General features: G+C 41.5%; 1 protein-coding gene across 10 annotated transcripts in view; it reads left to right on the forward strand.

The window, feature by feature from the left end:
* Positions 1-17,570, forward strand: part of LAMA2 (laminin subunit alpha 2) — a 748,112-nt gene that overhangs the window by 544,021 nt on the left and 186,521 nt on the right. For 9 of the 10 annotated variants that reach the window (XM_061623807.1, XM_061623808.1, XM_061623812.1 and 6 more), the window contains 3 exons: positions 108-232; positions 6,482-6,568; positions 7,997-8,190. In XM_061623807.1, coding sequence (XP_061479791.1) covers positions 108-232; positions 6,482-6,568; positions 7,997-8,190 — 406 coding nt within the window. The remainder of the gene's footprint in view (positions 1-107; positions 233-6,481; positions 6,569-7,996; positions 8,191-17,570) is intronic. The other variant, XM_061623810.1, reaches the window with a different exon arrangement.

The following is a 17,570-nucleotide window of genomic DNA, read 5'->3' on the forward strand; positions in this document are numbered from 1 at the left end:
GTGATGACAAACTCACATGACCTCGCAGAATATTATCAAGCTAATTCTTGGAATAGCTTTTTTTTTTCTGGCTGACCCAAAGTGGTCTCTTCTTCTCTGTTTCACAGAACTGCCGTCACGACACTAGTGGTGACCACTGTGAAAGGTGTGCTGTTGGGTTCTATGGGATAGTTAGAGGATCTCCTAATGACTGCCGCCCTTGTGCATGCCCTCTGACTGTTTCAAGCAACAAGTAAGCATGCATTACAAATCAGCCTTTGTTTTAGCCTAGATCTCCCTTGGTGTCCTCCTGAGTCAGTTGTCCATGATAAAAAGTACATTGTATGGAGCCACACTCAGTAGTGACTGAACCACCTTTGCTGAATTGTCTTGCTTCCGAAATTGCTTGCAGGCTAATTAGATATGTGGAAATCCATAAAGGGTGGAAAATGTAATAGTCAAAGGATAATGAATGAGCATTATAAAAAATATTCTTACCAGTGAAGCTAAAACAAAGCTCTCAAGTTCAGTGTAATCACAAGGGAGCCATAGGGAGACTTATGCTCATATTTTGTGCTGCTATAAAAGCATTACAGTGCCTCACTATGGGCTTTGTAATTTATCAAGTTCTTATTTAATGTTATGCTGGTTTGGGACAACTTGTGAATGATCAAATAATTTAAAGGAGATACTATCAAGCGGAATCCATTTAGTTGAGTATGTTATGCTAATGACCTTTCCATCCCATTATTCTTCTGCAAATGTGACTTAAATTGTTGTTAATTTTATTCTGAGAGGTCTCTACTTTTCTTTTTTCTCACTGTCCCTCTCATTTTTTTAATCCTCTGTCTGATTATTTTATCTAAAAGACTTATGCTATGTTGGCTTCAGTCTTTGGCAATACTCAGCACCTCACAGCTTCATTTGAAGATGCCATCTGTTCTTTAAACACAGTGACCAAGTGTTGTATCCAATACTGTATTCTGCCCACAGAGCAGATGTCTGCTTCTGCAATTGAGCTTTCCCCTCCTCTTCTCTCCCATGCAGCCCCAGCACACCCTAAAATGTGTTCCAGAGGGTTGGGAGAAGAAAGGAAGTTCTGTTGCATGAGTGGAACACCACAAGCACAGTGTTGGATTCAACCCCCCAATTTAAATTTATTTATATATATATATAATTATTATTATTGGGTTTATTAATCGCTTGTTACCTGAAGGTCTCCAAGCAACTTACAATATTGTTAAAAACAAAAGTAAATATACCATAAACCATGAAAACAAAATAATAAAGCAACCACCCCATACAGCCACAGAAAGCTTTGGCACCACACTAATACAAACACCATCATCTCAGCCTATCAAATGCCTAAGGGAAGATAAGTCTTTATCTGGCACCAAAAAGATGTTAATGAAGGTGCCAGGCAGACCTCACTGGGGAGCGCATTCCACAGATGGAGAACCACAACTGAAAAGGCCCTCTCGTTACCATCCTCCAAACTCCCTCAGAGAGGGGACATGGAGAAGAGGCTCAGAAGAAGAGCTAAAAGTTGGGGTAGGTGCCTATCATCATATACATTCCTCCAACCATACCTAGGCTACCTGGGAGGAAGGATATTCTCCTCAGAGATCCCATGCATATCAAAGATCCCATGTCTACAACAAGCTGTGATACCATACAGACTTTTCAGCTTTTCCAGACGTTATTAAGTAGGCTAACTAAAAACTAAAATGAATGCTGATGAAAGTTAAAGAGGAAAGCACAAAAGCAGGACTACAGCTGAACATCAAAAAGACTAAAGTAATGACAACCAGAAAAAAGTCGAGACAAGAGATGGATTGATTCCATAAAGGAATCTGAACTTACAAGATCTGAACAGGGTGGTTCATGACAGATGCTATTGTGGGTCGCTGATTCTTAGGGTCGTCATAAGTCGAAATCGACTTGAAGGCACATAACAACAAACTAAAAAGGGGGAGAACACTTCACTAATTTCCTGATACAAAACTCACTTCAGTTTCTTTGATCTGCTCCTTAAGCAAGACTTAGTGGATCAAGCAGTTCCACATGGTCTTGTTACATTGCAGCCTAGATGTAGGTAGCTTGTGAGCCATAATAGCTAAGACACTCGCAGTGCAATCCTGCACATGTTTCCCAGAAGTAAGTGTTGAGGAGTTCAGTGAGATTTATTCCCATGAAGGTGGGTAGGGGATTGCAGCCTGATCTGTGAATCAGGAAGTCCATGGTTTGAATCTTGCCTCTGCCATGAATATACTAAGTAGCCTTAGACGTGCCACTCTATCTCAGCCTCCCCCCCCCCCCAATCTGTAATAAGGATGGCAATAATGCTGACTTGCCTTACAGGGTTGCTGTAAGGATTACAACTAGATAAGTCATGTGAAGCACTTTGAACATTAAAAATGTTCTACAAATGTTGTTACTAAAGCCAGTGTTGTTCTCTTGTAAATCTATGTCAGTTTTAATGAAAGTACTCCAGCTAGTTAGATGGTGGATTGCTGAACATATCTAGCTGTTCATAAAGCAATACAGAGTACAAAGCTTTGAGTATATTTCTCTTCTACTTTTGCTTCAACACAGATGCCACGCAGCTAAAAGTCACTAGGAGTTTAAAGTCTTTAAATTTTTTAGATATTTTTCTGTTTTTTCATTTGGCATTCTCTTTCAAATGTGATGAGCTGGGGTGGGGAATCTGGAGAATGTGACTTGCTATTTTTACTGAGCTGAAAATGTGTTGAATAATGAGTTTGTGAGTAGTAGATCAATTTGTTTACATTTTTTTTACAAATGTGTAATTTTATTACTCATTCAGGCACTATTGATTTAATGCATTATAAGCAAGTTAGAGGAGGATGCTGACTGCACTATAGCAAAGGGGAAGTTTTTGTCTGGGGCTACAGCTGCCACAGTGCTTTTCTAGCATTAATTTGCCTTAGCAATTGCTGCTCAAGTAGTTGCAAATGTAGCAGTACCTGCCTCAGTAAGTGGTTTTCTTCCTCTCCCTTTTGACCCAAATCTCTACAAACCCTGAGCACATCCGCTACATTTCAAATAATTTCATGATCAATTACATACTCCTCAGGGTTTTACATTTGCACACAGGTTAAAGATCATGTCACAAAATTCTTACAATAACCTTGCTTCGCAGGTAAGACAAAGCAACAAAATGAAGTGAGCATATGCATTTGGTTAATACCATCATGACTAGTAACTATATACTTTAACCTGGGAATGTGTAATACCGGCACTCTTTTTTTTAATAACATGATTGTGTTCTGTTAACGTTCAGAAAAGTAGCTTTGTAAGCAGGATGAACTCACAACTCATTCAGTCTCAGGCTACTAAGGTGACAAGAGCTGTGTAGGCATTTCTCTGAATACATGAATTCTGCATCCATGGATAGGGGGCGGGGGACACAAAAGCCCGCATCCCTCAACATCCCAGTGCATGGCAGTGTGCATGCTCAGTCCCTGACAATCCCCATGCTGAGTGAGGAAGGTCTGCAGGGGACTTCAACTTATGTCTTTGAGCATTAGTAGAATCCTTTGCACAATCAGACATTCTAATGAAGCACGATCCATGTTTATGCAAAGTGTTCTACTCACATTCAAGCTGATGCAAGCAGAAATTTCCGACAGACCTTCCCTGTACAGGGAAGGACAGGGACAGAGGGAACGCATGACATGTGTGATGATGTTGTAGGTGGGGCTTGCCTGAGAATTTCTGCCCACATTTTAAATATACACATGTTCAAGCAAGTGCCTGATTGTTCTTCTTGTTTTTCTTTTTGTTATTGTTATATCCTGCCTTTCCTCCCAGTAAAAGCCTAGGGCAGCAAACAAAAACACTAAAACACTCTTAACAAATCATAAAAGCAGACACTAAAATATATTAAAACAGATCAGCTTTAAAAACACATTAAAACAAAACATCATTAAAAACACCTTTTTTAAAAGCTTTAAAAAATCTTAAAAAGCAATTCCAACGCAGACTCAGACTGGGATAAGGTCTCTACTTAAAAGGCTTTTTGAAAGAGGAAGGTCTTCAGTAGGCACTGAAAAGACAGCCTGTCTAATATTTAAGGAGAAGAAATTCCAAAGGGTCCGCTTCCTATGTTGTGCGGAACAGACCTCCTGATAAGATGGTATCTGCAGAGCCCCTCACCTGCAGAGCTTAGTGATTGACTGGATATATAAGGGGTAAGACGACCTTGCAGGTATCCTGGTCCCAAGCTGCATAGGGCTTTGTACACCAAAACCAGAACCTTGAACTTACTCTGGTAGCTAATAGGCAGCCAGTGCAATTCTTTCAGCAGCAGGGTGACATGTTGGCACTACCCTGCCCCAGTAACCAGTCATGCCACCACATTTTGCACCAGCTGCAGCTTCTGGACCAACCTCAAGGGCAGCTTCCGGACCAACCTCAAGGGCAGTCCCACATAGAGAGCATTACAGTAATCCAACCTGGAGGTTACCAGTGTATGGATAACAGCTGTCAGGTTATCCCAGTCCAGAACTGGCCGCAGCTGTCTTAACAGCTGAAGCTGGTAAAAGGCACTGTTAGCCATTGAGATCACCTGAGCCTCTAGCAACAAAGATAGATCCAAGAGCACCCCCAGACTACGGACCTGCTCTTCCAGAGGGAGTACAACCCCATCCAAAGCAGGCAACTAACCAATTAGCTGAACTCAGGAACCACCAACCCACAGTGCCTCTGCCCTGCTAGGATTCAGACTCAGTTTATTGGCCCTCATCCAACCCACCACCAAGTACAGGCACCAGTCCAGGGTTTGCATGGCCTCTCCCAATTCAGATGTTACAGAGAAATAGAGCTGGGTATCACGAGCATACTGCTGACACCTCGCCCCAAATCTCCTGATGACCAATCCCAAGGGCTTCATATAGATGTTAAATGTTTTTAATGTTTTAATTGCTGTAAACCGCCCAGAGAGCTTCGGCTATAGGTGGGTATATAAATGTATAAATAAATTAACAGCATGGGGGACAAGATGGTGCCCTGCGGCACTCCACAGCACAACTGCCAGGGGGCCGAAAGACAATCATCCAATGCTATTCTCTGAAAACAACCCTAGAGGTAGGATCAGAACTACTATGAAACAGTGCCTCAGATACTGTCCTGTTCTGAGCGGGATTCACGAGACGGAGACACGGGTGCAATTAAATCATGTTTTATTAAAGTAATGGATACATCAAAAGCGGTGCGCTTCATAGAAACCCCTAAGCTATCTCACTAGAATTCCCTAACTGCACTCTAGGCATACTCTGCAACATTGAAAGAAAGTTGACTCAGCAGCTCCAACCCGGAAGCGGCAGGCTTAAATAGGCAGGGTCTTGGAGCGTACTCTCTGACTCCTGCGCAATTCTTGCCTTTGGCCTGTTCGTTTCTCCCTGCGTCGAGAGCATGGTGAAGGGGGGCGTGGTTCCAACACCGCATCCGAAGGAACCTGCTACTTAGCCAGAGATTCAAGGGCAGGGGGGGCGAAGGGTTGGACTCATCCCATGAGCCACTGGGTAAAGGGGGAGTTAACGCCCGCTCCGGCTCAGCATCCAGCTGCTCCTCTGACATGTCTGGGGGCGGCGCACTCTCCCCGGCTGGGACAGCGCCATCCGTAGGAACTGGCCTGAAATCCTCCTTACTCCATCGCTCAAAGTCTGACGGAGTCTCAACAACTTCTGGGCCATCCTCGCCCTCTGACAGCTGAGAAGTCTGAAATTCATATCTTCCTTTGTCCAGGCCCTCGCTAGAGGACTGGGGCTCAACAGATACCCATCTCACCAAGGTGGCTCAGAAGGATACCATGGTTGATGGTATCAAAAGCCCCTGAGAGATCAAGGAGGAATAACAGGGTCACACTCCCCCGTCCTTCTCCCGATAAGGGCAGCAGAGCTAGCTCAGGATGTAGTGGTTACTGAACTAGCCCAGCTACAGATTACCACTGGCAGGGATACTGCTGGTGGTAGTTTCTGCCTGCCACTTGGGTGGGCACACTGGATTGCTCCCCATCAGCAGAGTTCCCCCTCCAACAGAGGAGGGTAGAGCTGGGCAAAGGAACACCTCCTCTTCATTCAAACCCATCCATATCCACCCTGCATGGCAGATTAAGGGTTTGGATTGCTTTGCCCAAGAGAGTTCCCATTTATAATAACTTATTTTAATGCAAATTGCAGTCATGTTGAGTTTCATTCACTTCTCCAAATGAGTCTTGCATTACCAAATTCTACATAATTTTGACCATTGAAGAAACAGAAGACATTGTCCACTAAGAAGTTGATGTAGTGTGATGTGACAAGTCCACACAAGTCTTTTAACTGATATTCTTCTACATCAATGTACCATCACAGAGCTGCATTTTTAATTGTGACATAATACAGAGGAGGAGGTCTGAGATTTTTTGGAAACCCCTCTCCACTATTGACAAATTTTAAGTGAAAGAGAGAATCTTGTGGTTTTCTGTTTTTGTTTTAAGTTTTAGTCCCTCGTGCGTCATGGAAGGAGTCAATGATTACCGATGCACTGCTTGCCTGCCTGGATATGAAGGACAGTACTGTGAAAGGTAAGGAAAAGTACTGAATGATAAAAATAAGGATCAAAAATAAAGACATAGTAAACATGCAGCAACTAGAAAACAAATGGTGAAAGAAGTAATGAAAAAGCAATAAACATTCGTAAGTTTGTCTAATCAGAAGAGGGTCGTTTCATGTTCTTTCATAAATTATTGTAATGAGGAAATAAATAGATTCACATCACTAATTCCTGGTATGGCTATAACATGATAAGCTTATCTTGGTAAGCTTCACTCTTGTGGGATTGTGTGCACCATAGAATCAGAGCAGACATCAAAGACAGAAGTAGATTGTAGAAAGGTCACATGGGCAATTGTTGCATAGCCCAGTACTTTGGGGGAGGGGCACCTTTTAGTATTGCTCTTTATGGTATTGCCCTTTATGGGCTATCAACAGAGTGCAGCGCCTGCTTGTTGGTATGGGGAACTAAAACTAAAGCCCAATGCTTCATGGGAAAGAAAAGGAGGGGATGTGAAAGAAAAGTAGGACCAGGGAAGAGTTACTGAATTCACCTGTGATGGTGGGGGTGGGGGTGGGTGGGAAGAGGAGATTGTTTTCATTCAGGCAGCAAAAAGACGGGAATAGCTGATGACCAGCAGGACCTCTGTGCTGCTTTTTCTACCAGGGAACAGAGGAGTGCTGTCTCAGGACCAGGTGAAGTGAGCAAGACTTGAAGAGTGCTAGGCTCTTCATCTTCTGACTCTTCAGAGCTTATGTCTTCCAGCCTCTCTTGGAGGAATATTGGCAGGTTGCTTTGTGCCTTAGTGGCACAGGCTGAATGTCTACCCTTTACTTCTTCCCTGAAAGAAGAAATTGATTTTCTCCATAACTGACTGGAAGTCTTTACATTTCTCATTTCTCTTTCTGTCAATTACCATCCCCTCCTTGAATGTTTGTGAAGCAGGATGGTTGAAGTGTGCTAGGTTTGCTACTCTTGGGGAGCGTACTGTGAGATGGCAGGGGGATTGGGAAAACTATTCATACCTGCTGCTTCATATGCTGAAAACTTTGATTATTGGGACATGAAAGATGACAAAGTTACTGGATATTAATTGCAGACTTCAGATAGACTGTGTGGGAGCAAGTCTCGTAGGTCTATATTGAGGAATAAAATTTCAGCACAGCCTTTTTCTTCACTGTTAGCTAAGCAGTCGAAAAGCCATCATGGTTCATTTATATCACCACATTACTGCATAGCAGTTTGATTCAGGTGTCTGTAATACAACTAAATGTTTGACATGATCTTAAGTGGAAAGATGGGAAGATATCAACAGAATAAAATTCACCAAAGACATATATAAAGAATTGCCCATAGGTGAACAAGCACTGTGTTTCTATGATGGTTCCTTCACAGAAAGCCATTTACACTGAAATTCTTAAAACTAATTTTTTTTATATTGCAATTTTTCAACCTGTAGATGTTCCTCTGGTTACACTGGGAACCCAAGAATTCCTGGTGGATCTTGTCAAGAATGTGAGTGTCATCCATATGGTTCGCTGCCTGTTCCCTGTGATCCTGTCACTGGACAGTGCATGTGCAAACCTGGATCTACTGGCTGGAAGTGTGCAGGATGTGAACCCCGGCATGCTCGAGAAGGCATAGCATGTGTTTGTATGTATATTAACAGTACTTCTGGGATTCTGGGTGGCATGTTTTGCTTTTCAAATGTAATTTGCACAATCTTTATGAAAATACATAATAGACCTCTAACATCTCTGGAATTATGTCTTGTTTCTTTACCATGTCTTGAACTGCTACATTCAGACTTGATGTTGACAAAGAGATTCAAACACAGAGGCCCCATCCACATCATATATTTAACACACATTTAAAGCATGTGGCTTCCCCAAGAATCCTGGGAACTGTAGTATACCCCTCAGAGAGCTACAGTTCCCAACACACATATACTTCCCAGGATTCTTTTGGGGAAGCCATGTATTTTAAATATGCTTTCAATGTTTGGCATGGATGTGACCAGAGGGACTTCTGTGCGTGAGTGGAAGACAACTCTGCTCACACATGGCGAGGGAACAATAACTTCTGACTCCAGCCTCTTGTGCCGTATGGAGTGCCACACTGGAAGCTCCCTTGGCCTTTAGGATATAGTATATTGTGGGAGGGAGGAGCAGCTACTCTTTAAAGGTTGGAGCTTAAAAGTCTATATTATTATAAAAGTATAAAAATAACCTTCAGTTCAGCATTGACAGCACTGATAGATTTCTCCAGTATCACTTTTTTATATAGATTGCCTTTTCTTTTATTATGGCTTGAGTTCTGTGAAATTGACATTGTATTTGTGTTTTCAGTCCCTATCATGTAACCAGTTTCCTCTGATTCTCTACAGTTAATCCCACCAAAATGTTAATCAAAATTTACATTGCAACATCTATTTTGGAATAGTTAGTCCGTTCCCTTCAAAGTTATGGAAATTCTGAGAGTCACAAGTGAAACATGAATACAAAAATACAAAATTGCAAATGAATAAAGATTCTTGTTGACAGTTACTTAATTGGTTGATAAAAACACTGGCACATTCCTGGAAAAGTAAAAGTAATGCCTGTTCAGGCATTAAACCCCTCACATGATTAGAAGGAGGGGAGGAGAGAGCAATGAAGCTCTGAGTCTGCTTCCTCCATTGTGTCCCCTTTGTCCTCTCTGTCAGCCCCTGTCCCACCATCCTCCACCCACTGGAGAAGGTCTGCAGTTGGGAGCATGCAGCCAATCCAGTTGCATCTCTACCTGCCCCACACCTGATGTCAATATTGTCAAAGACTGTTCCCCTGGGGTCTCTTGACCTCAGCACCCCAAGGGGGTTCTTTGCTTTTGAGAACATTCCCAGTTCCTTTGGGTTGCTGCTTCCCAGGCAAACACTCTCTCTTTCAGGATTAGTTTAATGATAGAAACTGCCACCATCCCTTTCTTAGCTCCCTACTCTGAGGAAGGGGACCTCAGTGCTAACTGAGATCCTAGAGCAGACCTATTGTTACACCCTCTGCTCTAGGGCATTAACCCACCTAATCAACAGTAGTCAGTAGCGTCCAGCAATCAAAGGCTGAATTTAGAATTATTAGTCCCAAGCAATACACACCATTAATAAAAGGGTGGTTTATTTAAAAGAAAAGAAAGGTACATACAAAAAGAGAGCAGCATCTGTTTCCTCAAAAGCTAATTGCCCTCAACCAGGCTAACAAGAGATACATTGGTATAACCACAGTGAGAGATTCAAACAGACAATTGAAAATAACAGACCTAAACTCACTTCAGTAAAAGTGAGTATACTCACTTCAGTAAATGCTTGGTTCCCAACAGTGTAACTGCAAGCCACACAGGTCGAAATAGATAGTATTAGGGAACAACTAACTGAAGGATCACCCTTCATTTTTATGGAATTTAGCTGGCAACGGGGGGGGACAATTAGCCATCCTAGGCGCCCCTTCCGTGATCACCTTCTTTGAAGATGGGGGGGGGGCTAGACAGTCCCACCCAGGGATCTTGATCTGCAATACCCACTCTCCCTGACTTTGATCTCAGGAAGCAGATAAGAGGTAACAGATAAGGTTCAGTTGCCTCTTCTTGACATTAGCAAATTGCTTGTCTGGCACTTGGACTTCCCAGAAGAGTATCCCAGGGATCAGCAAGCTCCCAGAATTCCCTCTGGTTGAACCATTTTAGCTTGACCAACTTTAACTCAGAGTTAGCTATTCTTGACAAATATGACATCAGGTGTGGGGCAGGTGTGTGTGGTTTTTGGAAAACAGACTTGCTATTTGTTGCCCTGGGCTGCTACTGGGAGAAAGGATGCAATATAAATCTAATAAATAAATAAATAACTATTTGGCTGACAGGCTGGAGGTTCCGCAGCCTTGGTCTAACGGGTGACCAATGCTTTCAGTTTGGTTAGCATTCATTACATATGGGAAAGGCTTACTAAGCAAACAGTGAACAATAGCTTCCTGCTATGATTGAGGTTCTTAGGGGGCAGGCCTTAGAGAACACATTTCTTTTGAAATATATTAGTGAGCTGGGGGGGAAATAGGCCAGGATCCAGCTAACTGCTTCTGCTAGTGCAAGGTTTCGATTTGCACTACAGAACTCCCCCTCTCTCCCTGCACCCTCCCCAGATCTGCCCCAGGGTATTGAGGGAACCCCCAGAACAGATGTAGGGGAAATAGCAAGAGGAGGGGGGGAGGTTCCATTGCACAACCAAAAGTCCTTACACTAGCAGAAACACTTTGTTGGATGCTGCCCATAAGATTTGATTAAGTTTTTAAGCAGTTTGTATTTTATTTTATATCATTTTTATTTTTTAAAAGTCCTTGTTTTTACAAACATGCTTTCTTATGAGGCATTTTACATTTAATATAGGTCTGAGGTATGCTGTATTTGTTAAGTGAAGCAGATTTGTGGTGAAAAGCCAGTGCTTCCTGCTAACTCCTTACTAAAACATTGCAATTTTTTTTGTCTTTCATTTGTGTACAGCAGTAATGATCTGGACATAATGCTGCATTAGCTAATACTGAACACAAATTTATACTGACAGCTTCATAGATTAAACTATGGAAATATTTAGTCATGTGTAAATTATATAATTAGAATCTTGTAACATTTTCAGTTCTTTCAGGCTGCATATTGGAGTAGTATTGCTCTGTCTCTTTTACTAAACTATGGAACTTAGTGCATCTTCTCTTTTCAACCCAATTATCAAGCAAAAGGGGTTAATGCATGCTGAATGTTTGGTGCTCATGTTATAGACAACAGTTGTTTGTTCATTCTGATTATTTTTATATCTTTATAAGCAACTCTGGGTGTGTGTTTTTCTTCTGTCATGCTGAATTAAGTTGGTTTTCATTTGTATCCCATTTTGTCATATTTATTGCCAACTATTTCAAGGTTAACTGGGAAAGGGTTGTTTAAATAAAAGACGGTATGTCAGTGTTAAATAGCAGCACACTAACCGTTTTTCCTATCTGTTGGTTTAGCACAACAAAGTATTTCTTTTTTTAAAAAAAGATTCTAGATCTTTCAAAGAAAATAGTATTGTCCTGTTTATCTGATTTCCAGTTTCTTCCTGCCTGCCTGCCTGACAGATCTGTGTGACTCCTTGACCAACTAGAATAGATATTGGTATATAAAACACAGAGCCCAGTGTTAACTCTATGTTATTTATGGAAATGTGCTTTCTCTTTGTGTTCTATACGCAAGCACACAAATGAGAAGACTTGCACAACTAATAGGCTTTTCTGACGGGCATGCATAAAGTAGAAAATATTGCTCCTTTACTCAAGCAATTACAGTGCACTTCAGTTCAAGCAACAAATTAGTGGGAGGACTGCATGGAGTGGAAGGCAGAAAAAAAGTGAGGAAAGGAAGTCACTGAAAATAACATCTCGATGTCTCCTTGTGCAACTTGACGGTTGCTTTCTCATTGCACTAAATCAATTAGCCTTCTATCTAGTGATTTTCCTTGCTCCTGTTTCTACTTATGCAGCTAAAATGTTGCTTTTAGCTACATGCTGGGTGAAACAGCATCATACCTGATTATATAATGAGAAATGTTTGTCATGAATTTGACTGAGTATCAAAAAAGCATAGGAGGGGATAAAATTGGTGCATACTCCCCCCACCTCCAAACTCAGCTCAATGTATGTAGAAGCAGCCTTGCAGACATGTATGTCTAAGGTGAAGGGGAACTGTATATGCAAATGAGTACTCCATGCATGATTGTCTAGTTCAGTCTAATAGCCAGGTCTGCATGTGTATAGTAATAAATCACACTCACTTAGTCAAGTGTTTTGGAACTGGAACAGAGGCATTGGATCAATCCCCTCCTACTCTGTTCTCCCTGGCAACAAGCTGATTGATAAAATTGTAACTTGTTTTACAGGGACTACATGTGCCCATCTCCCACTGCTGTACACTATTTGATTTATTTGATTTATTTGATTTATATCCCACCCTTTCTCCCAGGAGGAGCCCAAGGCAGCTATTTTAAACATGCATGTAGTTTAGCAATGGATGAGAATTGCAATTCAGTTCATGTTTCAAGTCAAATCTATCAAATTCGCATATGACAACCAAACCACACTTTGAAATTCTCACTTATTTGAATTTTGCCATGCACTTTGACAACCAAACAATGCTTACAAAACTGCATATAGTAGGGGAACGTGTGAATAAAAGAATATATGAGTGAAAATAGCATACCAAAATGCATTATATGATGAGAAATGGCTTGCAAAAAATGTGTACATTAGTCAAAACAGCCTGCAAAAATGTGTTAATTAGGAGAAATACGCGCTAAATTGTGAGGTTTTTTTTAAAAAAACACAAATTGCTGCAGAAATGTGAGGAACTGGATTTAAGACTGGAAAGATGAGAGAGAACTGAAATTGACAGATCTTTCCATCCCTATTGTAGTTGCTATTCCCATGTGGTTATTTAGGATGTATGCTTCAGAAGAAGGTGACAACAGCATTGCACAGGGAGCCAAGAAGGTTTTGCTGCATGTTTGGGGCTATAATCAACACAATATAAGATATATATATATATATTTGTTACCAAACAATTGCATATATAAAAATAGCATTGTCATATATAAAAACAAATTAAAAATATATGTATAAAAATTAAAATAATAACACACATATAGAATCAATTCATATCTCATACAGATACCAAGTGAGATAAAAGTCTCCACTTAGGAGGCTTGTTGAAGGGGGAACATCTTCAACAGGTGCAAAATAATGGAAAGGCGTTCCAAAAGGCAGCTGCTGCCACACTAAAAGCCAGATTCAAAAATCATTCTGAATGGACCTCCTGATAGGATGGTATCTGCAGGATACCCTCTCCTGTAGGAGTAATGCAGTCTGGAGGTTACCAGCACATGGGTGACAGTGGTCAAGCTGTCCCAGTTCAGAAATGGCCATAGCTATCTTACCAGCCCATGCTGGTAAAAGGCACTTCTAGATACCAAGGTCAACTCTGTCACAAAAGACATAGGTCCAGGAGCATTCCCAGACCTCAAACCTGCTTGTTCAGGGGGAGTACAACCCTATCCAAAGCAGGCAATCAACCAGCTATATGGACTCATGATGAATAAGCTCGTACTTATCATTAATAAATATGAAGTACTGACCTTCCACAACCCTTAACTTTTTTTTGAAGATTAATATTTAATACTTTCCTTCTGTTCCAGTAGAATGGTTCAGAATATTGCTGAATGAGGTAACTAATGTCACTGTTATTTGGCAATACATTTTCTTCTTCACTGCACAGTACCTGTAGCATGTGAGATGCTTCTGTGCTTGAAGATTAAGAGACTCCTAACCTTGTAAAGGCATTTGAAGCCTTCATTTGATTAGATGGAAGATAAATGGAGAGAATATGTAAATACCTTTAAAACATGAGAAAGAATGACTGAAGCATTTCTGATGCATAACATTAGCACTCATAGAACAAGCCTGTAGGTTAGTGCAGTAATTCCCATATAATACATATAGGAATTTGCAGTGGGGGAGGGAACACACATATTTTCCCTACATCCTGCTCTTGCACCCTGTGTACAGTGGAAGCTCGTTATAACACAGTTCACTGTACTGAGGATTCAGATATACCACAGATATAACAATGTCCCCAAGTACAATTCTGTATACAGTACCACAGTTTTCATTATAGCGTGGAACCCCTATAACATGGGTGCATCCTTTGTCCCACGACCCCCTCATTATGAGCTTCTACTGTATTTTCCAAATGCAGAAGTTAAAAAATCTGTGTAAGATGCCACCTTTTGGCTATTCAGGCCCTATAATGCCTACAGGAAGTGGAAGAAGAGGAAACTGTTGTGGAGAGCAACAACAAAGTGGAGGAAACTTTCATGGTAATGGGTGACAGCTAGAAGCAGAAGAGCTCAAAGACGCCCTTCACTAGTGGAACTACAGAATTGCTTCCAGGCATTTGAGGATGAGACTGGAGAACAGCCTGCAGGGGAAGAATTACAGGAGACCCCACGCAACAGCGAGGAAGAGGCTGAAGCTCAGTCAAGCAGAGGTAATGAAACCACGCCCCATGACAAGAAGAAGAGAAGAGTAGTAGTAGTGGGAGACTCCCTACTGTGTGAGATTGAAGCCCAAGTATGTCAAGAAGATCCATGGACTCCCCAGGTATGCTATCTCCCCTGAAGGATTGATTAGAAATGTAATGGAAGGTTTGCCATCACTCATAAAGCCCACTGACAGATATCCCTTTCTCCTCATCCATGTGGAAACAAGTGATACTGCCAAGCAGAGCTACAAAGAAATCACATCAAACTTCGAAGCTCTGGGAAGGAAACTCAAAGACTTTGGGGCCCAGATAGTTTTCTCATCCATCATTCCAGTACTTAGAAGAGGAGTGAAAAGGGAAAGAAAAATACCCCAGGTGAATGACTGGCTATGAAGGCGGTGCTGATGTAAGAGATTTGATTCTGAGACCACGGGCTACGCTTTCTGGAAGATGGACTGCTGACAAGTGATGGGTTACCCTTCACAAAGATTGGAAAGACTGTTTGGCCACTGCATGGAGAACTTCATTAGGAGAGCTTTAAACTGAATCCTAAGGGGGAGAGACATAAACTTGGCTGTAACAACGAACGAAGGCTTGTGCACAGTAAGAGGAACTGAGGGAACAGCTCTAATGGGAACAGTAATAGTCTTCATAAAAATAGGAAGGAAGACAGGCCATAAATCACATGGTGTTTGATGTTTGTATACGAATGCCCGGAGTATGGGAAACAAACAGGATGAACTTGAACTCCAAATACAAGAGAGTAAATACATCTTTATAGATATAACTGAAACTTTGTGGGATGACTCTCATGACTGGAATACACTTATTGAGGGATACAACTTGTCCAAAAAGAACAGAAGGAATAGAAAGGGAGGCGAAGTTGCACATATGTTAAAAATATATATCCCTGCACAGAAATACAGGAGGATGAGCTTGGTAGCTTCACTGAGAATATCTGGATTAAAATAAATGGGGCAAAGAATAAAAGGAACATGGTAGCTGGAGTCTACCACTGGCCACCCAATCAAGGAGAAGACGGGGATTAAACTATTGCAAAGCAAATTGCCAATGTTTTGAGGAGGCATGATGTAGTAGGAATGGGGGACCTCAATTACCCTGATATCTACTGAGAGACAAATTCTGCCAAACACAGCCTGTCCAAGAAATTCCTGACTTGTGTTGGAGATAAGTTTCTCCTGCAGAAAGTGGAGGAAACAACTAGAAGATCAGCCATCCTTGACTTGATTCTAACCAACAGAGATGATTTGGTAGATGATGTGGCAGTTACAGGAACTCTGAGGGAAAATGGCCACGCTATACTAGAGTTTTCAATTTCAAAGGAAGCAAAAGCGGAGAGTACCCTGGATGTACACGTACCCTGGACTTCAGGAAAGCTGATTTTAATAAACTCATAACAATGGTAAGTAAGATTCCGTAGCAAGTGACTCTAATGAGAAAAGGAGTCCAAGATGGGTGGGAGTTTCTAAAAGGAAATTCTAAAGGCACAATCGAGGAAAAAAGGGGGAAGACAGCAGAAGAAGCCAGTGTGGTTTCAGAGGAAGCTTAGAGATAACCTGAAAACAAAAAAGGACGCATATACAGGAAGTATAAGGAAGGCCAGACCACAAAGGAAGAGTAGACAGGTAGCACAGAATTGCAGGGATGGCGTCAGGAAGGCTAAAGCTGAGAATAAGCAGAGGTTAGCGAGAAATGCCAAAAGCAACAAAAAAAGCTTTCTTCAGGTGCATCCATAGTAAAATTCAGAGAAAAGAAAAGGTGGAACAGCTAATGAGGATGGCAGAATGATAACAGATGACAAAGAAAAGGCAGAAGTGCTCAACTCCTACTTTGGCTATCTTTTCCCAAAAGAGGGTCTATGACCCTCCTGGGAAATGTGAAGTTGAAGGGGCAGGTTTGGAGCTTGAAATTGATAGACAAATGTTCAAGGAATACCTAATCACTTTGAACAAGTTCAAATCTGCAAATCCCAATAAACTGCATCCTAGATTATTGAAGGAACTGGCTGAAGAACTCTCAGAACCAATATCTTTGTGAAATTGTGGAGGATGGGTGAAGTGCTGGATAACTAGACAGCTAATGTTGTCCCTATCTTCAAAAAAGACAAAAAGGAGGAAACTGGGAACTACAAACCAGTCAGTCTGACATCAATCCCTGGGAAAATTCCAGAACAGATTATAAAGCAGTCAGTCTGTAAGCACCTTGAAAACAATGCAGTGATTATTAGAAGCTAACATGGATTTATCAAGAACAAATCCTGCCAGACTAATTTTATCTCATTTTTTGATCAAGTAACCTCTCTGGTAGACTGTGGAAATGCTGGGGACATACTATATCTCAAGTTCAGCAAAGCTTTTGACAAAGTGCCCCATGATATTCTGATTAGCAAGCTAGCTAAATGTGTGCTGGATGGAATAACTATTAGGTGGATCCACAGTTGGCTACAGAATTGTATTCAAAGAGTGCTTATCAATGGTTCCTTCTCAAACTGGGGGAGGTAACGAGCAGGGTACCACAGGGCTCGGTCCTGGGTCCAGTGCTGTTCAACATTTTTATTAATGACTTGGATGAGGAGGTGCAGGGAATGCTTATCAAATTTGCAGATGATACAAAATTGGGAGAAGTAGCTAATACCTTGGAAGACAGAAACAAAATTCAAAGGGATCTTGATAGGCTGGAGCCTTGGGCTGAAGACAACAGAATGAAATTTAACAGTAATAAGTGCAAAGGTCTACACCTAGGTAAAAGAAACCAAATGCACAGTTATAAGATGGGGGATACTTGGCTACATGTGAGAAGAATCTTGGGATTGTTGTTGATCACAAGCAGAATATAAGTGAACCGTGTGATGTGGCTGCAAAAGAGGCAAATGCTATTTTAGCCTGCATTAACAGAAATATAGTTTCCAAATTGTGTGAAGTATTGGTCCC

Source organism: Rhineura floridana, chromosome 4 (genome assembly GCF_030035675.1).
Source record: "Rhineura floridana isolate rRhiFlo1 chromosome 4, rRhiFlo1.hap2, whole genome shotgun sequence".
In the NCBI taxonomy this organism is placed as follows: Eukaryota; Metazoa; Chordata; class Lepidosauria; order Squamata; family Rhineuridae; genus Rhineura; species Rhineura floridana.